The sequence below is a fragment of the Vespa mandarinia genome, chromosome 4, assembly GCF_050613455.1.
Source record: "Vespa mandarinia isolate Hongniang chromosome 4, ASM5061345v1, whole genome shotgun sequence".
Classification (NCBI taxonomy): Eukaryota; Metazoa; Arthropoda; class Insecta; order Hymenoptera; family Vespidae; genus Vespa; species Vespa mandarinia.
In genome coordinates this window covers 2,263,938-2,285,753 of record NC_140813.1, presented here as the reverse complement: position 1 = coordinate 2,285,753, position 21,816 = coordinate 2,263,938, and the positions used below count along the sequence as shown (strand labels likewise).

The 21,816-nt window shown below is 32.6% G+C and overlaps 2 protein-coding genes across 9 annotated transcripts; one reads left to right on the top strand and one right to left on the bottom strand.

Moving 5' to 3' along the window:
• Positions 1-1,321: 1,321 nt before the first annotated feature.
• Positions 1,322-9,052, bottom strand: INPP5E (Inositol-3-phosphate synthase). 3 transcript variants are annotated; one of them, XM_035887120.2, is made up of 6 exons: positions 7,136-9,052; positions 5,764-5,985; positions 4,798-5,107; positions 4,114-4,673; positions 3,494-3,962; positions 1,322-3,422 (listed from the first exon to the last, which is right to left on the bottom strand). In XM_035887120.2, exons 1-6 carry the CDS (start codon positions 7,611-7,613, stop codon positions 3,308-3,310), a joined length of 2,154 nt encoding a protein of 717 aa, XP_035743013.1. In that variant the 5' UTR covers positions 7,614-9,052; the 3' UTR covers positions 1,322-3,307. The 3 variants fall into 3 exon arrangements, with proteins under 3 accessions (XP_035743013.1, XP_035743014.1, XP_035743012.1); XM_035887121.2 differs by lacking the exon at positions 5,764-5,985 and having other exon boundaries at positions 7,136-9,044; XM_035887119.2 differs by lacking the exon at positions 7,136-9,052 and having other exon boundaries at positions 5,764-6,927.
• Positions 9,053-11,822: 2,770 nt separating this feature from the next.
• Positions 11,823-21,816, top strand: LOC118451018 (uncharacterized). Of its 6 annotated transcripts, none has more exons than XM_035887110.2 (7): positions 11,823-12,090; positions 14,402-14,584; positions 14,721-15,968; positions 16,044-18,230; positions 18,298-18,479; positions 18,565-18,883; positions 19,003-21,816. In XM_035887110.2, exons 1-7 carry the CDS (start codon positions 11,940-11,942, stop codon positions 19,203-19,205), a joined length of 4,473 nt encoding a protein of 1,490 aa, XP_035743003.2. In that variant the 5' UTR covers positions 11,823-11,939; the 3' UTR covers positions 19,206-21,816. The 6 variants fall into 6 exon arrangements, with proteins under 6 accessions (XP_035743003.2, XP_085512482.1, XP_085512481.1 ...); XM_085656356.1 differs by lacking the exon at positions 11,823-12,090 and adding an exon at positions 12,149-12,530; XM_085656355.1 differs by lacking the exon at positions 11,823-12,090 and adding an exon at positions 12,540-12,959.

The following is a 21,816-nucleotide window of genomic DNA, read 5'->3' as shown; positions in this document are numbered from 1 at the left end:
TACATCATACATCATACATACATCATACATACTAACATACATACATTACGTATATACGTACGTACGTACGTACGTAAATTTATAAATAACTACAAATATGTATATCCAGATAAGGCATAGTTAAGGCAAGCTGCACGAGATAAGTAGGATAAGATGTGTTAAATTATAAAAAAAAATTATACTACTTTTTTGTTTTTTGTTTTTTCTTTTTTTTTCTCTTTTTTTCTTTCATTTGTTGTTCCAATGAACTTCTTCTTTTCTTTTCTTCTTTATCTCTTTCCTATTTTTTTATTTTCATTCAAATCAAGGTATAAAAACTAGAAAAAAAAATATATTGAATTAGGCACTTTAGAATGGCAACATATATATACTGTTATATATCTGCTAAGAAAGTATGCTTATATGTCGTTTAATTGTAGTGAATTATGTAACACATTAAATGACGTGATGATAACACGATGAGGGAATTGCTTGGAAAAAAAAAAAAAAAAGAAAAAGAAAAAAGAGAAGGAAAAACCAGTATTGAAGAAAAAAAAGAAAGAAGAAAAATGTTAAGAAAAACAGAAAGAGGAAAAAAGTAAAGAAAAAAAAAGAAGAATGAAAAAAAGAAAAAAGAAAAAAGAAAACAAACGAAAAGAAATCTGTCAAATTATTTTGAAAATCTAAGAGTTTATTTTGAGATTTATCGCAGGATTTGTAACCGTGCCAAAGTAAAATATCATTCATTCTAATAAAGATCTACATTGTCACGTTTAAGAAAATTTATACTTCACTTACGATATCTACATATGTATACGTATATAATTTATAGATAATATCATTCTATCTATCGACTACGTAAATATTTCTGATATTGATCTTCAAGAGAATTTTTTTACACGTATCATGGCTACACACATTTAAATTTTAATACCTAAGTATTTTTATTTACTTGGTTAAGAACAACAATAACAACAATAAAAACATCAGATCTATTGTTGGCCCATCCTTCTTTTTTCTTATTTTTTTTTTTTTTTTTATTTTAATCATCCTTTGGATACTTTTGTCGCGAAAGTATTATTTGTGATTTTTTATTTATAAGTTATCTATAAGTTATATATATATATATACACGCACGTGCACACACACACACACACACATATTATATAACACTTTTAAGAATTTTTTCCAAGTATTGCCATATTGCACGTTATGTAAAAAAAAAAAAAAAAAAAAAAAAAAAAAAAAAAAAAAAAAAAACAGAAAAAAAACAAACAAACAAGAAAAAGAAAAAACTCAATGAAATCTTACAATGTAATTTAGATTTTTATTATCAGGTGTTCATCGATTTTTTCTTATTCGAATAAGTAAATTAAGTGTGGACATATATAGATATATGTGTGTGTGTTTGTGTGTATCACATATATATGCATATATATGCATTTATGTTTGACGACACGATCGACGAATAATTAGAATGATCAAACTGTTTATATTATTTAACGTCGAAATCATAATAGTTTTTGGATGTGCTTTAATAAAGATTAAAATAATCTGGAATAATAGTTAACCTTTATTAAATTTTGGTACGGTTACAAGCCCTGAGACTTTTAACTATGGTCCATATTTTCCATCAATATTATTATTAATTATTGATAACATAAAAGGGACAGTTTTCTACATTGATCTAAGTTTATGATGCAATCGAATAAATAATGTTTATAACAGCAAAGTGAATAGAGCAAAGATCTATATGCGAGCATTCATAATTATAAACAATACTAATTACCACGTCTAAGTTAATAAATATATGTATATGTATATTAGATAAAATAAATAATAAATTGAAACATATTACATCTCCATTATTATTTTGTAACTTGAAATTACTATGAAGGCATCTCTTCTGAAATATCTTTGGAATAATCGTAAAGTTATTAACGCGTATTAAATTAATATAAGACTAATTTTGTCTTAATATATTTTGTTTGTAAAACACAGTCTTTCTACTAAATACTGTAAAATATTGTTAATAGAGTGTGCATATTACTTCATATAACTTATAATTCAACGTTTGTCTTTTATAATAATGGATAAAAATTATATTAAATAAGAATTATGCGGTGAGATAATAATTAAGAACTGTACCTAGAAGTAAGAACAGCTATGCAGAAAAATTATAAAACATCATGGAAGCGTTAACTATCACCTTATCTCAGTATTTTATGCTATAATTAACTGTTCATTACTTCTAGGAAATAATAAAAGAACTTGATTAACATGATTTGTATTATATCCTTATTAGAAATTTTGTGCTATATACTTATGCAAATACTTAATCAAACACAGTGATATAACATATTACGAATAAATACAATTTTTTTTTTTAAATGTAAATTTCAAATTTGTTTGAAATATGCCTTTATATACCGCTTTGATATTTTGTAACTTATCAATTAATTCTATGCACTGAAGTATATTATAAACCCTGTATATTAGTCTATATTGAGTACTACAGTATCTTTTTTTTTTTTTTTCTTTTTTGCTTTTTTCTTTCATGTAGCAGAAATAACGGCATAATAAAAAATTCTTTTAGATGGTAACAAAGCTAAAAACAAAGAAGCAAAGAAAAAAAAAAGAAAAAACAGAAAAAACAATAGTTAAATAAAATATTAATATTAATTTTCAAATGTATACCATGTCATTTGTAAATCCATTCTTTAACATATATTATTAAAAATAATCTAATCATACCGTGCAATGCATAATCTCAAGAATTAATTAATTACTCATGCACATGTTCAAATAATAAGAGGAAGCTTTATAAATTTCATTAATCCAAAGATTACGTTTGAACACTGTTCATAATCATACACTGATTATTTAAAAATAGTTTTTCCTTTTTTTCTTGCAGTAACATAAATTAGGCAAGGAATGACAAAAAATGCCATCTCTTCTAATTTTGTAATGTTCATATTATTAGCACCAAATATGTCAATCGTTTAGATGTGACATTGTTATTTTAATAAAAAAACATACTATATATAATATTTTTTGTGACTAGAATATTCATTTGCGCCGTTTACCAGACAGCAATTTATATATAATTGTCTATATAAACAATTCTTGGTTATATTTTTAAAAAAGTGATCGATATAGATACAAAACATTTTTGTATATAAAACTGAAGAATGTATAAGAAATTTTGTATTTCCACCTGTGTGTGACATGGTAATTTTTATATAAATTTTTCTTTTATCTATGACTCATGTGTCGAACATTTGTAGTAATATTAAATTACTAGGCAATTTTATAAATAGTACCATAATTATTGAATTGAGCAAACTTTTGAAGTTCCTTGGGACTCATCCATTGCTGCTGCACGTCTTTTAATTCCTTCTATGTATATATCACGATTAAATAAACCAGCTGCAAGAGGTATTCTGAAAGAAAAAATACATATAAGCATTCATTGATATAATCATAAAAATATAATACAATTTAAAACACTTACGTATCAATTCCAGGTCTTATGGTTGTTTTAAATACACCCCATACAGGCTTGTGATCTGAAGTGCAAATACTTGGAACAGAATCATATATTAAGCATTCTATAGCACCGTCTTTATGCGAACTAGCACTTTCATGACTAACTCGTCTAATATATCCCCTTGTATGACCTTTCCCCTTAAAAAGAATTCTATCCGTATATGCGGGAGTACGTTGCTTACTACTTGAATCAAAGTTTTGTGTGCCTGGATCATATTTGTAAGTTGGAGGAAACATGATTGCTGCTTCCTCAAAACCACGTAGTACTGCACCTTCGTTAAGTATTGTTTTTAATTGATCCTTTTGTAAATTTACTGGAACTTGTTGCGGGAAAGATGTGTCTGTAATCCATTGAATTACTTCCTCTCTCGGTTGAGCCAAACGAAAATTTAAATCTCCGCACCAAAAAACACAATCAAAATTTTGAGTAACATCTAAAATAATAAATTTTAACAGATAATAATTTTATGATATTGCTTTTTGTATGTATATATATATATATATATATATATATATATATATATATATATATATATATATATAAATAGTTAGAAGATCGTAAATAATTCTCCAAAAATTGTGCACCTTTGCTTTTATGTTTTGTAGGTAAATCTTTAGGAAGATCCAAATTTCTAACAATTCTTTTGATATCATTCACTCGTTCTTTGACTTTATCCTGATGAGCTGTTAAATGCGCCGTGACAAAAAGGAAACTTGTACCAAATAACATTAGAGCCAAAGCAACAGCCCCTTTAGTTCGAAATGCTGTTCCGGTTCTAGTAGAAAAACTATCATCTTCAGGTACAGAACAAAACCAAATAAGATCTCTCCTCAAAAAAAGGGCCAAATGTAGTGTTCCAAGACCTGTACTAGTTAATAGAACGTGAGAAGGCCCTAATGTTTCCTGCAAAGCAGCTTCCCATTCGTTTCTTTCAGAGCATGATTCTTGAGTTCCTATAGCTAACATATCAGGAATTGTTTCTATTTCTGAAGGTAACATAAAATCATTTAGTTCTTTTGGCGGAGATTGCCCATTCATATTCCATGTTCCAACAAAAATTTTTAATTCACGATTTGGTAATACTTTTTCAAGTTCCACTGGACCAAGCAATGAATTAGCTGCAATTCTCCCATGTAGAAAATTTCTACACAAAAAAGAAAAAAAAAAGGAAAAGAAAAGGAAAAAGATATAGTAATTATAAAATACTTAATTTTAAAATTGATTTATATATTTTTCCAGGTAAAATATTTTTTTCATACTTCATATACCTTTCTCTAGCTTTTTGTGCAGGAATTAAATTTAATACTTGTGCAGCAAGTAATGCCTGTTTTGCCAAACTATCTGTAGATTCTCCAGTTGTTGTAGGCAGCTTACGATCTTTTTTCTTTGACAAGGCATCATGTGATGTAGAGCGAGGTTTAAGTTGAATAGGTACACTTTTCACAGATTCTGGACTAGAATGTCGCATAGAATTTGTTGGAGAATTTATTACTAGATTATCAGCAGATCTTCTGTGAAGTAATCTTTGTCTTAACTGCATAGAGATTGGAGACATTGATCCAGAAGAAGAATTTTCATCTGGAACATTGAAATATTACACATACGATTTTAAATATGAGTTTACAAAAGGCATTTGTACATAGAAATTTTATAGATAATGATATTACAAAATTTCTCACTAATGGGGTTAAATTGGTTCAATTACAGTCTATTACGTTTCTAACGCTTGTATGTATTTTAAAATCTGTGTAAAATTCATATTGATTCTGTTCTCTGATATCTTTACTTACATCATATCACTACATATTAACTTTGTTTATATATTAAGGATTTATTTGTAAGTATAGTTATTATGCAAAATTATGTGTACATATATATATATACATATACATATACATATACATATACATATACATATATATATATATATATGCCAGGGGTATTTTCTATTGATACAACAATGGGTAAAGACATATAAGCATGATAATTGTGAAGGACATAGAAATTATGGATTTTAATGGTGCCATATTATTGTACTCTATGTTTTTGTAATCTTTATATTTTATAAACTTACACTAAACTTACAACTTGATAAATAACATTGCTTTCCACTATAATATATATTAAATACTGGGGATAATTTGGCACTTTCATAATAGTAAAATGAAAATTGCTAGAAAAAGCGCAATAATTAAATTTCAAGCAGCGCATAGATTTCATTTGTTAATTTATACCTTTGTGTTCTGGTTTTTCACAAGTGTTAGTATCATGGTATGTAACCATACTGTAAACTTCTGAAGGATTGTAGAATTGCCTTTCCATTTCCAGGAAGAAATAAGTAATATACTTCCCCTTTGTAAAATAGTCATCCTTTATATATTTTTGATCCCTTTCAGCATTGATCATTTGTATATTTTCATCTTCTGAAGATTCCTCGATTTCATCTTCTGTAGACTCTGCAGAGAAGTCACTATCTTCACTACTCTCTTGGGTAGTTGATTTAAGTTCTTTTATTAAAAATTTGTGTGTTGTAATTGATTCATTAACATTATCATTCTTCAATTCTGAATTCTGTATTATTTTTTTAGTGAAGGAGTTCATTATTTTTATCTGATTTTTATCAATTGATTGAATGTTATTTTCAGAAGCATTAGATTGCTGCATTTGATAAAACCCACTTAATCTATTATCTTGTTTCAGAAAGGCAGTTTTTATATGTATATATCTATCTGAGCCAGAATACATAACCCCTTCTTGTTTTCCCAACATATTGAAATTTTTATTTTCACCAGATAAACTCACAGAAGAAGTTTTAAAATAATTTGATGTATTACTACATTCATCATTAATATGTTTACTTGAGAAACTACGTGTTACAGGAAAATTAATATCTGATTTTACACTTGTATTTATTTGTTCATTAGAATCAGTAATATGTTTTAGTGGTTGTTGTTGAAGTTCTGATTTTTGTTCAGTAATCTCTTCAGAAGAATGATCTTTCTGCCTTTCTGATACATGAGTTCTTTTCTTCCTAAATACTTTAGTTAACTTATTAAGAAATGAATTCTTCCTTTTTTTCCTTGATGGCATTTTCAAACAACACTATTAACACTCAAGGTTACCAATACTTATTACATTTGTCTATTTTCAAGATTGAGCATCAACTGACCGGTTCACTTTTGTTCATACTATGATAGAACTTCACACTGACACACTTCTATCTCTTTACTCATTAAGTATCTTAGAATGTAATTTGGTGGGGATATGGAAGGTCATATTTTCATTTCTCGAATGACATAATCAGTATTAAAAGATATATTCTCATCACATGTAAACAATTTCGGATGCATGTTATTATAAATAAAAATATCATTGATAAATTGTATACTAAATATTTCTAAATATATGTTAATAAAATATTAAACAATTTCATGCAATTCTGTTATTGATAAAGCAAAATAGTTTCTCTTACCTAAGAGTATATATGTATATAAAATTAATATACTGTAATATGCAAATAACAAAAAAAAAGAAAAAACCAAACATTAGAAAGGAAACAACTAATATTTGTTCTACTGTAAAAGAAATTTTTTTTCTGTGTCTTACCTTCTGTGTAAGTACTCTTGCGTTGCTCCTTTTCTCGCATTATAACTTTTTTATTTATATTACTCTCATGAGCTTCGTGATCAACATATGTCATATAAACTTCTTGTTTTTCAACTAATGCATCTGTTTGACATTTACCATTAACAGAAGCTACTTCTGATTTTACAGATGTCCTGCTTAAAGTTGTCGGAGACAATCTACTAGCGGTTAAACTTTGAGGAGGTGTTCTACTGCGTTCAGTCATTGCACAACATAAAGATAATTTTGTGCTGGTATGAGATTCGTGCTGTGAATTATCAGCTTTAGAATTCTTATTCGAATCCCCGTCTTTATAAGATGTTTCCAAACATCCAACTCTGGTCTTTTTATTCATAAGCATCTGACATAGAGATTTTTTCTTTTGTTTTGATTTTGGTGATATATCTGCCTTTGTCGCATTCGATATGCTAGAGGTATCGTTTCCTTTACACTGCTCCATAATATTATTAGCTAATGCAGTGATTAATAAATTATTAATCCATCATTAATATAATAATGGTATTGTTATATTTCAATAGAAACATCATATATACAATTGTTTCCAATGTAAAATTATGTACCATGTACTGCAAGGTAGTTTCTAAAAACAGCCTAGATACTTATAAAGTCATTTGGAATTTATATATTTGTAAATTCAGTTCTTTTGGCTATATTTATGTCTTTATTATACTCCTTCCTTTATTTAAGTATTCCAAAGATACTCGATTTTATTGTATCAATCACACATATGCAGATATATATATATACACATGTATGTAATATATCTCATAGACAAACCGAATACGATCATATATTCATAATTTGTCTACTTACAAGAAACACTATTGTATCATAGATTGAACTGGTACCAAACCAATAATGCCAAAGATTGATCACATTTTCAACATCAATATACAGCTTTTTATCTTAGACTGTTTTCTGACTAGAGATTATATTAACCATTAGGTCTTAAACATTCATAGGTTATTCCAATTCTCTTTGATAGAATATTTTTAAACAGTCTATATTATAATGTTATAATGTAACTATTAAGGAACCATTCTTATGGACTTTGATATTTACTTGTATAATAAATTGCATCTATACTTGCATAACATGACAATTTGAATGAAACATTGACTCAATAGAACTAAGTATATAGTTCCCTTATATATTATTACGAAATTCACACGTTGACTATCGCTTGCACATTGGCAATAGATCACACGTCATTCGTGTTGCATATGATATTCATAACAATTTGCAACCTATAGTAGAAAATACTTGAAGGACGTCATCAGACTCTAACCTCTGCCTCCATCATCGGGAATATATCACAAGGTAAAACCTTCCGTTCATGTTATTCGGAAATAAGTCTACTAATGTTCATTTTCATTAATGTTTCACAAATAATACAATCCCCATGACGATTCGATATCCACACCCGTACGCCATATCATTTGTCACTCGACTGATTACCGATTCTGCGCTCTTGTCAGATTAGCAGACGACAGTACTCTACTACTACTACTACTACTACTAATATTACTACTGCTGAACACAAAAAATGTATATACCGTATTTTATTATCTTATTATAACGATAAATAAAAGATATTACGAATTCTTTATACAAATTGAATATAATATTAATATTATAAGGATAAACTATGAGTGAGGAATAATCGATGGAAGGAAATTTTCTTTTAAACGAAAATTATCGAGGTAACGCGTAACGTATCGTAAACTGTCAAAATGAGCAGACGACACGAACTAAACGCCATTTTCCTTTTGACGCAACAAACGTTACGAAGGGGGGCCATACGTACGTACGTATCGTATACATTAAAACATGGCAACGTTCGTATGTTCAATCATACGTATGTGTGGAACATTCTAAAGAGGTTCTGCCGTAGAATTTTCGACGTGTTCTCGAGTCAGTATGGTTTGACGGGTTGCGTCATTGCAACGCTCCTCTTTGCGATTGGCGTCATACAAAAGAAGTAAAATATATATATATATATATATATATATATATATATATATATATATATACAATACATATATGTATACGTTACAAGAATAAAAATAATCGAAGTAACATTACAGGTATAAAACGTTCAGATTCCCAATAAAATCGATTCTATTTCGTACGATTCGTATAGCGCGCGCGTTTGTTTCTTCTTCCGAAACAGAATTTTCTCTTTTATCAATAAGATTAAAATTTTGTGTCTCTAAAAGGTAGTGCACACATATACAGAAAAAGAGAGAGAGAGAGAGAGGGAGAATGTATAATCCAAAACGTGACAATATAAAAAATAACTAGTTTCATTTTCGAAACTATCGATTATCCAATATCGAGTATTGTCTTTTTTTTTTTTTTTTTTTTTTTTTTAAGAAGATTCGAGAAGGACACTGATGTTTAACTTTATTCCCGCGTTTTAATGCGTAGAATCCTTTACATTCGAATTTCGTAATCGCTTATAACCAAATTCACATCGTTTGTCATATATATACATAATATATATATACATAGCATACACACACACGACATGTAGAAACATTGGGACTAACTACGTCGTTGATAATAGAGAAAATTAGATATTTATATAGATACGTATATCATCTTAAAGATCATCGAACTATTTTGTAAAAATGTTGGATATAATAGTAAACGATATGCCGCGGTTCAATAAGTAATATATATTGAAAGTTAATAAATGTATTTCGTTGTAAACGCATGTATTATTTTTAATATCAAAGTTTGACGTTTGAAATAGTATAAAAAAAAAATATAATTAAATTTAAAAAGTAAATATTTTGATATAGATCGATATGTAGAATAATTTGTTAACATTAAATGCTTATTTGTCGAAAGAAATATTGTTATATTAAATATGTCCATTTAATTTTTCTTTTATATAGACATTGTGATAGATTTAAATATTTAAAAATAATGTTAAAAAAAAGGAGAAAGTGAGAGGGAGAGAGAGAGAGAGAGACAAACAAACAATACAAAATTGTCCATTCGATTTACACCAATGATCATATATGTTAAACATATGATCGCTATATATATATATATACGTACATATATATATATATATACAATAAATGTAATTTAACGTACATACAATGAAACATACAATGAAACGTACAATGAAAAATTATATTTAACATTAAGACTCGTTTGCACGGGAAATTTTCGTAATATCAAGAAACAACCAATCATCATTGTGGGACATCGGTCATGCGATATGTATCTCTGTTGGATCGGTAAGAATTCGTAAGAAAATGTTGATTGGCACGGACATATTCTCTTGATTCGAATACTATAGTATCATAGTTCGACAATCGCATGCAGGAGGGCGACTTTCTCGATTGCAATGAACGATTTCTTCGTTGAACGTGTCGACGACAAATCTGAAACAAACGACGACAGAGATTTTCCGCGGGAAAATTTGTTCGTCGTTCAAAAGAAAAGAAAAAAAAAAAAAAAAAAGAAAGAAAAGAAAAAGAAAGAAGATGAAGAAAGGAAAAAGAAAAAATCTTGCGAACAAATATATCGCCGAGTTCGTCGTTTCAGGTTGCATAATTTAAAAAAAAAAAAGAGAGAAAAAGAAAAAAAGGAATACGCGTCATTCGGCGGACATTACGCACGATCGCCGGCTTTTAAAATCGCTATTCACGATCGAACATGAATATTTTTCACAGGAAGATTGTCTCGACGAAAAATGTTCCCCCTCCCCCCTCCCCCCCCCGATGAAAAACGAACGTCATATTTAAAAGAGAAATTTGTTGGAAAATATTGAAAGAGAGAGGGAAAAAAAAAAAAAGAAAAAGAAAATATATATGCACGCACATATATACATATATATATATAATATGTGAAAAGTTGCGTTTTTCGATTCGCAGGATGATTCGCGAGTAAAAAAAAAGAAAAAAGTACGAAACATACACACCCGTGCAACACATCATTACACACATATAAATATATATATACATATATACGAAGGAAGCGAGGGAAAGAGAAGTTTCGATGATTCGCGTCGCCGCCGCTAGGTGTCGACGGTTTGCGTACGGTTCGCTCTCTAGCGGCCACCATTGTTGAAATTCTGCTTTGGTTGATGCCCCGACGATTTTTTGGCCGAAAATCGTAAATTCGCCAGCCCCCCCGGCTAGGGCCCCGTGCGTAAGGTGCGTATCACGCGAGGAGATCAAAAGATCGGTGCCTAAACTACGTCCTATTAGGACAGTATTAATTGTCCTCGAGGATCCGTCTCGCGAGGCGAGAAAACCCAGTGAAATCGAGTGCGCTCATCGATTTACGCGAAAGAAAGAGGCACCCATGTCCGTGTCGCGTACGTCCCGTCGGGGTGTTGGTGTGTTGTGCTTGCGCGCTCCTCCCCTCCCCTTCCCGATCGCTACACTTTTCCCCCTCTCGAAGTTGTGCACGATGCACGGTACAACGTTGTTGCGGCGCGTGCACGCGTGCCGGTAAAAAGGAAAACCGTGCAGTACCGTTCTATATCTTTTTCTCACGTTCTGTCTCTTTCTTTGCCTATCTGTCTGCCTGCCTGCCTGTCTGTCTTTCTATCCATCTGTCTATCTACCTATCTATCTATCTATCTATCTATCTATCTATCTATCTATCTAACTATCTATATCTATCTATCTATTTCTTTCCTTCCTTCGTATTCTCTGTCGCTTGTCGCTTCTCTCTCTCTCTCTCTCTTTCTCTCTCTCTCCCCCTGTCTGTCTCTTTTTCTCTTTCATAGCGTTGCAACATGCAACGCGTTCGTCCTTCCTGCGAATCATTTACGAAGAAAAAGAAGAAGAAGACAACGACGAAGACGAAGACGAAGACGACAACAACGTCCGATCTGTCGTACATCGTGTCCAAGGAAGACGTGTTCAACGAGTATTTGTTGTCGTCGCGTAGGTGGTTAGCGTTTCGTTAAGAGCGCACGTTGCTCCGCGTGTCCGAACACGCGGTTCTCCTCCTCTTCCCTGTCTTGTCTGCTGTTCGTCTATCTGGCTCGCCTTGTCTTCTTCTTTTTCCCCCTCCCCTCTTCTCTCTCTCTCTTTCTCTCTCTCTCTCTCTCTCTGTCTCTCTCTCTCTCTCTCTCGTTCTCGTTGCCGCCTTTCTACGCGCTACCATCGACAAGACGGCCTTAAGCGCGCCCAAAGCGAAACAGTTCTTGCCAATTTCTTACTGTTCGTAATAATTACAAGGGAGTTTTCTTTTTGGAGGACGAGGACGACGACGAAGAATGGATATTTGAAGGAATGGATGAAGCAAAGGCAAATAGTTAAAAGAAATCGTGGCAGTGTCTTCTCTTTTCGCGTTCCAGAGTCGGGCGTGAGTGCGCGAGTGAGTGCGTGTTTCTCTGCCTCTATGTGAGATTCTCTGTGTCGTCGTCGTCGTCGTTGTTGTCGTTGTCGTTGTCGTTGTCGTTGTCGTCGTCTTCGCTACCACCGTCGTCTTCGTCGTCGTCGCCGCCACCGTCACTGCCGCCGCTAACGTTCTGCCGCGCGCCTCCGTATACGTATGCGTGTATATCGTGTGTACGACAGTTAAGAGAGAAAGAGAGCTAGATAGAGAAAGAGAGAGCGAGAGCGAGAGAGAGAGAGAGAGCGAAAGAGAGAGAGAGTGCGAATGCGAGAAAAAGAGAGAGAGAAAGAAAGAACGAGCGTGTATAGTATACGCGGTTGTACACGCGTGTGTGCTACTGCTGCTGTTGCTGTTGCTGCTGCTGCTGCTACTACTGCTGCTACTTCTACGTGCGTGCGTGCCTCGATCAACGGTGGTACGCATATTCCTCCGCTCGCGCGCACACACATCTTCTAACCACGGACTCACATACGCGTATACATAACGCATACAAATACACATATACGCACCCTACATATGTACGTTGCGTGTCCCTACGAAATTGGCAAAAGGAAAAAAGAAAAAAAAGGAGAGAGAGAGAGAGAGAAAGAGAGAGAGAGAGAGAAGAAGGAAAAAAAGCCCCACCGAATTCCGTCGTCTATAATACGCTTGAAAAAAATGATCGAGACGCGCGTCGTTCTCTCGTGAGAGAGTAACGTTCGACGCACAGTGCCGTACGTTTTCCTTTTCCTGCCTTTATTTTTTTCTCTCTCTCTCTCTCTCTCTCTCTCTCTCTCTCTCTTTCTCATTCACTCACTCACTCACTCACTCTCTTTCTCTCTCTCTCGTATCGTAGTATTGGCGACGAGAAAATTATTCCCCGTGAAATATCTAACGTGTTGTTTTTTCGGCCTTCTTAATGGACATTTATTTTTCCCTTCCTTCCTTCCTTCCTTCCTTCCCTTCCCTTCCTCCTCCTCCCTTCCCCTCCTCCTCCTCCTTCTTCTTCTTCTTCTCCTCCTCCTCCTCCTCCTCCTCCTTCTCCCCGCAGCCTCTAACCCCCTTCCTCTTTTCTACGTACTATTCCGATTTTTTCTTCCTTTAAATCTCTCGGCGGTCCATCATCACGCGAATCCGTGTGTCGACCGATCGCGTCTTCTTTCGTGAAACTATCAAATATGCGAGTGTACCATATAACCATTAATATTACAATGATTTCGAATTAACTCTTAATGTTACACGTTGCAAGTTGCACGCGCTACCTTGATGTTTGGTTTAAAAACGAAGAGAGGAGATCCCAGTTGTGTCATCCAAGAAATGTTTTCTTCTATATCTATTTAATGTGATTAGGGTTGTGATGAAAAGTGAAGAAAGTAAGAATGGATAGGAGGGATAATTTAGTCAAATGGATGAACCTTATTTAGTTTGGTGTTATATCAATTCAAGAATTACTATGGAATATTTTAATTAACATCAAAACGTTTAGTCAGTTTTATTCCTTTAAAAGTATACAATTATATATAAATATATATATATATATATATATATATATATATATATATATATATGTTGATCAAGAGTAATCATACGTTTTCAACTAATAATTAATCCATCGTCCATGATAAAACAGTGAGATTAGGTTCAATATTTTGTTAATTGATGTTTCCGTATTACATTCAACAATCATGTTTGAATGATTATATTGTGAATATTTAAAACAAAATTTTTTCCAGTGTCCTGTGTGTAGAAGATCCTTTTGTGATTACTTTATACATGAATAGTTCTTTTGATTGTATTGATTGTCTTAAAATTAGATCTAGGTAGGATAATAATTTATTTTCATATATTTGATATGTTTTTTGGATGTTATTACAGAAACCACGGATATATACAAGCGTATTAACTCAAAAGAAGAATCAATATTGTGGAGAAATAGAAAGTTGCCAGACGATCAACTTTATTTGCAAATCATACAGGATTTAAACAAACAAACTGTGAATATTCCCAGGCTACATTATGGTGTGACCCATTCTGTTAACTCTGAATTAACCAGCAATGGTAAAACTGTCTTTTTCATTATAGTTTGTATATTTGATTGTTTGTTTTTTTTTCTTTTTTTTTCTTTTCTTTTCTTTTTTTTTTTTTTTGTAATTTATTTAGATGAAAGATTCTAATTATAGATGTTTATTTACAGGACCTTACATATCCCAAGTTGCGCCAAATTGGGCGCTGTCATATAATTACTTACCATGGAATTATGAACAAGAACTCGTAGCACGTTGTGACGTGCAAGATACATGCAACCTGAGTTGCAAGAAAGAAAATAAATTGGATATAGACAACGTGACTAAACGACATATTAACAGGTTTAAAGATCTATCAAAGTCTAAATCTGACAACACAGTGCTGGATTCGAAAAAGCTAAACGTGTCGAGGACAGCTGATTTTACAATATCAAATTCCTTGTTAGACACTATTCAAGGCCACGGGGGCAAACAAGAAATCCCCTGGAAGGGGGAAAAGAAAAAAGAAAAAGATAATTTAATAAATGTCAAGAAGAAGAGTGACCTTGAATGTAGTTTTTGGCAAGATCAATACAGAAGTTTGTCAGAGGCACAAAAATTAGCTTTTAACGCAAACATTGATTATTCCAATTATTTATCCAAATATTCTCAATCAGCTGATAACACTACATTGTGCCCAACTTCTGTGCATGTACCTGCATCTTATAAAAGTTCTAATCATTTCTCATCCAATTCTGTTAAAGAAGTCAACAAACCTCTTGATTTGTCAGTAAATGCCACGAGAAGTGTCTACAATCGTGATAAAGACGCCAAAATAAAGGAAAGATATCCTTATTTAGATTTACCTGCTGCTGGTGATAAGAGAACAGTACAGACAAGTTATCCTATTATAACACAAACAGATTTTTTCTGCAACACGAACGATTCTTTTGCGGCGAAGTACAAAGAATTGAATGATGATTTATTGAAACTCTTGAATTTGAATAATTTATCATGTAAATTTAAATGTGATACAACAACACAATCTAATGTAGCCCAAGAGAACATATCCACGGATATTAAGTTGAATAGTAAATCTGCTTTGGATATAAATTTGAAACAAGAAAGTAAGCTCTTCTTAGACAAATATTTCAAGGGACGAACATTTATGCTTTCACATGAAAAAAGGGGAAGAGGAACAAACTTGAATGACAGATACAGTAATATCAAAGAAGAGTATAGCACGGAGGAGTTATTAGATAAAGCTGAGAGTATAGATCCCATAACTGCCGCTTCTAAGATCACACTGGGAAATTGGGAAGCAGGTGCAATGTCGGGACAATATCCGGGTCACAGCCGACCACCGGTTGGCACTCCTCCACCTCAAACAGTTTGGAATCATCTCACGATGACACAGGGTCAAGGTAACATTTTTTATGGTAACTGTAATATTTTTTATTGAAGTATTTAACGTATTGGACCTTTCACAATGTGTTTATATATATATATTGTAGGCTTAAATATTCACCCATCAGGATTACCTGGTGCTGCTTTGAATCCAGCTGGCTTTTATACTCACCCATCTATATCAAGAGCATCTCATTTAACGCCACAATTGACTCCACAACTTGCACATACTCAAGCACCGCCAACATGGCATACACCTACTGTTCCATCGAAAACTGTTACGCCATCTAATACTCCTGGCAATCCGTTGTTTAGTTTACAAATGTTAGTTGACAATAGACAAAACCAAAATCAATACAGAAATTCACCAGGTTCTCAGAACACACTTGATCTTTCTGCTACATCAGATATTATCCCAGAAAATTATTCTCGTATACCTCAAGATATCCCCATTAGTTTAACAGCACGAAATGTGGATAAAGGTAGTCGGAATGGAAACATAATCTCTCCTCCAATACCTCTTAATGGGGAAACCTCATCAGACAGTGGAATTAGTTCGTCTGTTCCAACGCCTAATTCTGTCAGTGAACCAGTGTCATTATCGACAAAAGAAATAACGACTCCAAAAATTACAGTGAAAAACTTCGAAAGCAACTTAAAAGGTGTTGCTAATATCCACGATAAGATTAAGGAGATAAGTGTCGATGGTTTCGCACAAAAAGTTATTAATTTGCCGCCTAGTGTAACGATCGAACGTGTGGTCGCGGATAAGAAGGAACCAGAAATTACGAAAAGTAAAGATACATTGAGTGTAATTGCACAAGTGCCAAGGAATGTTTTACCTGTTATCGTCAATCTAACGTCAAAAATGGAGAAGGATGTTACAGATAGTCCTAAAAGGGAATCGTCTTCCGAACGGGACAAAAAACACGAAGAAACGAGTGTTAGGTCACCCAAGAACTTACCTAAAAGGGGTAAAAAGGGTGTTGACTCTTTATTGGAAAAATTAGAAGGTGGAAATAAGAAGCTCGGTGGTACTGAAAATATAGGTTCCGTTATAGTAATGCCGGTTGAGGAAAAGGATACATCGAGCGTTAAAAGCATGTCACCTGAAAGGCAAAAATCAAAATCTCCAAATAGAGAAGACGAGGTTGTATCACCTGCATTCAGTAACGACGATTCCAATGATAATACCAAACAACGTAGGAAAAGAAAATTAGAGAAACCCGTAAGACTTAGTAAAGATTCAAAAACAGAAGTAGAAGATATGGAACTTGAACCGACAGAACCAACGGAACCAAGAACGAGGGAATCGATACCAGAAGAAGTAGTAGTAGTCAATTGTACACCAACGACAGCTGTGAAAGTAGAAGAACAGGTTGAGAGCGTAGAGCAGAGGTTAGATGAAAAGATAAATGATAATATAAACGAGAACGAAAACGAACGTGATAACGAAAACGAGATAGAAAACGAAAACGAATGTGAAAATAATGTCGAAGAAAGAAACGAAGAAAATCAACCGGTTAGGAGGCGGAGAAGTAGTGAAAGTTCTACTACAAATTCGACCTCGGCGAATCAAAGGGTGCGGAGAAAATCCAGCGACGATGCAACTGAATTTTCAAAGGTAACGAGTCCAAAGGCTGTTAATAATACAAATCCGTTCAATGAAGTTGAATCAGAATTGGAGAAGATGTTTGCCGGAATCGTCGAAACAGAGCCAGACGTTAAAAAAGAAGAAACTAAAGTAGACTTTTCTGTCTCGGGTCAAAGTGAACATATTACGAAGGTTGAAAATATCGAAAATAATATTTTGCAAACTAATAAAGACACTCAAAATGTAGAGCCTACTGATGTATCTTCTACGGTAGATGCCAAATTATCAGGAAAGAAAGGGAAGAAAGGGAAGGTACAGGGAGGTAAAAGGAAAATTTCTAGATCTACAGAGAATATTTTTGGAAATGTCGGTAGTGAATCACCTCAGAAGGATTCTAAAAAGAGACGTACGTCTAAGAGTTTGAAAAAGCAAGAGTTCTCAAAGAAGGTTAAGAAAAATACAAAGATCGAAGGATATCGGGAAATGGCATATGATTCGGGATCAAACGCGAGTTCCATTAGGTCTCGTGGCCCAGTGGTTCACGTTGAAGGACCAAGGGATAGTCCTTTGAGTATTCAAGTAGTTAATGCGCCAAGGGAAGAAGAGGAAGAAAAGAATAAAGAAAAGAGAAAAACTATCGGCAATGGAAATGCAGGGAGAAGTAAAAGGCTCAGTCATCAAAACGATTTAGATTATAGAGGTACGTATATAATTTCAAAGAAAATTTACAAAGATTTTTATACACTTCAATTAATTCTTATTTATAGGTAAAGTCAGTAGAGCAGGTCTTTTTAGTTCTACTTTATCGTCCCGATATGACGCACATACGACTGACTCTACGTGGGTTTGTGTATTTTGCAAACAAGGCCCCCACAGTGTCATACCAGGGGATCCATCTAGACCTCATCCAAATTTGGCAGGTCCACATATTGCACCGGGAACTTACACGGTATGCATATATGCATATCTACAAATTAGAAAATAATTCATTACTGCGTTATAACGTTTGTTATTATTATTTATTATCGTTTTAGGTTCCAGCGGGTGTTTTAAGTGATTTATTTGGTCCGTATTTAATTGGAAAAGAACGGCTAGAAGATGGAATCCTTTCGGCTGACGAACAGGAGATAACGACAGAACAAAAAAAGGGTGGAAAGAATAAAAGAAGTTTGAGGTACGCTGGACTGGCCGATCAGTTTTCCGCGAAAATGAGTAAAAAGAAAAGGAATTCGGTTGAAAGTAATACCAATGCAATGTTTACTGGAATGACCGTAATTCCTGGTGAGGAACAACGTTGGGAAGTTTGGCTTCATGAACAGTGTGCTGTTTGGGCTGCTGGTGTTTATATGGCTGGTAAGTATATGCGTAAGTTTGAAAATGTTGATCGATGACGTTCGGTATCGGTACCAAAGGCATATATATATATATGTGTGTATATATTTATATATATATATATATTTTTTTTTTTCTAGGTGGAAGAGTGACTGGTTTGCAAGAAGCTGTGTGGGATGCCGCAAAGTCGGTTTGTGATTCTTGCGGCTTAACGGGCGCGAACATTGGTTGCGTTAAACGCGGATGTAAAGCTGTTACACATTATCCCTGTGCTTTGACAAAAGGTTGGCATTTAGATATGAATCAATACATACCTAAATGTAACCTTCATCGAGTTACGTGAAATTTCGGTGAGTGCGTGTGTATAGACTAAGTTGAAATAGTTAATATTCATTACGCCACACTGAGAGATCCTGTTTAACAGCGCGTGCACCGAATGACAGGCAATAAATATAAGGTATAAATTATAAAAATTGTTTTGTGTGTGACTGATGATAAGCCTTACTAGTTGGTAAGGTAAGTCCGATTTAGCAGAGCGTAAAACAAAACGTCTGCAAATATTATATTGCATATACATTGTATGTGTGTGTACACATTTTTTTATTATATTTATTTTTAAAACTATTCTTGATAATTAGAAAACAAATGTGAATAGAGAATGGATATATCTCGTTACCTGAATATTAGTTGCATAACTCGATCGAGATCTTAAAATTACATTATGCTGCCTTGCATTTAACGTTCAAAAAGCGTTTTGAAATTTACGCTCCGTGTCATTCGATGCATAGGGTATGTTTGAAAGTGTGAAAGAGGATGAATGTAAGGATAGTGATGTGTCAATTTACAGATATGAAGTCTAGAATCAATATGCTCGAGAGAAAGACTTTCCAATGTACAAGATGTTCAAATGAGAATGCTATTAAACTGTCTCTGAGAATTACAACAAATTAACGGAAACGACAAAACTTCTCGTTAATTAAATTTAATTCGTTGTCATGGCCTGTGGCCTTGAACAGTGGCCTTTCGACTTAATATATAAAAGAAAAAAAAAAAAAAAAAAAAAAGAAAAAAAAAAGAAAAAAAAAATAAAAAAAAAAATAAAAAAAAAAAATAAAAAAAGGAGCAAAGTTTTTATTTAAAAATCTGTAGAATAGGTGGATCGCGCTATCAAGAAAATAAGATGTTAATCAAAAAGAAAATGTTTGCTTTTTTACACACTCAATGAAACACTTGGAAACACTTGAAATATTTTCCTGAAACATCGTGTACGCAGGAACAATGTACAGGGCATATTGGATTAAGATTTTTGGACTCAGTGAATGACAGGGGGCTGGATAATAATAGACAACTGACAAACAAGCGAGACGGATAATGCAGTAACTTTTTTAACGAGCGCTGAAAATGTTTGGATATACAAGTGTTCTCTTATAAGGAAAAAGAAACAAATAGAAAAGGGATATTTTTTTATATTTATTAAGAATACGTTAGTCCTCACGAATATAAAGTCTTACATATTTTATATGTATATCGTTCGAGATAATAAAATATAACAATGCATTAACATTAATTTATATGTTTAATGTCGTTGCATTCCAAGCGTTTTTCGATGTCTAGTAAAAATAGAACAACTACAACAACAACAATGAAAATAAAATACAAAACATTAGCGATGATAGTATTATTATTAAAGAACAAAGTCACAACAAAAGGAAGAAACTTTTAATTTCCAAACAAATATAACATTGAATTTATTTCATTGACAGAGAACACTTGAAAATGATTATGCCGGCATTGCTTGTACTATCTTGTAACAAAATATTATAAATGGAAAAGACTAATTTGACTTTATATGAATAGAGACATAATGATTGTAACATCACCATCTTTAGTAATGTATTTTACGTTGCATTAGATCAGTGATTACAATCCAAACCACGCGGGTACATCTTAGTGATTAAATTAATCGCTAATACTTATATTATACTACTGTTATTATTTTTAAATCTAACTATTATATTGATTTACACATTATACTGTTTTTCATACTAATGTTATTATTATCATCTTCGTCATTGCCATTGTCATCTTCATTTTCACCACTTTATATAAGAGCATAAGAGAGGCAGTTTTTGCTATGTGTCAAGTGTAAAAGAACATTCACGAACGATTCTCTTGGTGTATCAGGGAGAAATAGCAAAAATCAGGAAAATTGTATAAAAATAATACTATATATATAACACACATAGTATATATATATATATATAAAAAAAAATACAATGTACATAATATTAATTTGCGTAGACAAAAAAGTATATATATATATATATTATATATATATGCATGTGCGCGCGCGTGCATACGATACACACAAGACAACACAAAATACACACTCTACAAATAGTTTTCACTCCTCCTCCCACAGCACAGAGTATGGTAATTAAATGTAATCATTTTTAAATATTAGCCGTTTAGAAAGGAAAGATAAATTGTCGAACACATAAATGAATTCTTTGTACATATATACCGTACATAGTAACAAATATCTTGTAAAAAAATGGTTCAAGAGGAGCGCGAAGAAGCATTTTATTTAAAAAGAGAGAGAGAAAAAAAAAGAAGAAGAAGAAGTATAATGTTTCTTGAAACATTGAAGAAATATAAAATTCAAAGCGAAAGAGTCTGATTTTTTCCTAAACATCTATAAAGACACTGCTTCAAAGTGTTCCTATGTCAAGCGTGGTCTTTCTAAGAAAAGAATAAACACGGCCAAACTATCGTTTTAAATTTAACGAGAAAGACGTTGAATTATAAACAAAACGCTTATATTCTACAATTGTGTATGAAAGAGGAAGTAAGATTCTATCTTAGAAAAATAATTGTAATATTAATACTTGTGATACAAAGAAAGGAAATCTCTGGAGGAAAAAAAAAACAAAAAAAAAAAAAAAAGAAAAAAA

Excerpts from the sequence above, each read along its gene's own strand:
- INPP5E (XM_035887119.2), bottom strand. The coding sequence starts at position 6,619 with ATGCCATCAAGGAAAAAAAGGAAGAATTCATTTCTTAATAAGTTAACT. Across the intron at positions 4,674-4,797 it reads GCACAAAAAGCTAGAGAAAG|AAATTTTCTACATGGGAGAA; the intron begins GTATATGAAGTA and ends TTTTTTGTGTAG. Across the intron at positions 3,963-4,113 it reads TACAAAACATAAAAGCAAAG|ATGTTACTCAAAATTTTGAT; the intron begins GTGCACAATTTT and ends TTATTATTTTAG.
- LOC118451018 (XM_035887110.2), top strand. The coding sequence starts at position 11,940 with ATGCAACGCGTTCGTCCTTCCTGCGAATCATTTACGAAGAAAAAGAAG. Across the intron at positions 12,091-14,401 it reads CGAGTATTTGTTGTCGTCGC|AAACCACGGATATATACAAG; the intron begins GTAGGTGGTTAG and ends ATGTTATTACAG. Across the intron at positions 18,884-19,002 it reads TGCTGGTGTTTATATGGCTG|GTGGAAGAGTGACTGGTTTG; the intron begins GTAAGTATATGC and ends TTTTTTTTCTAG.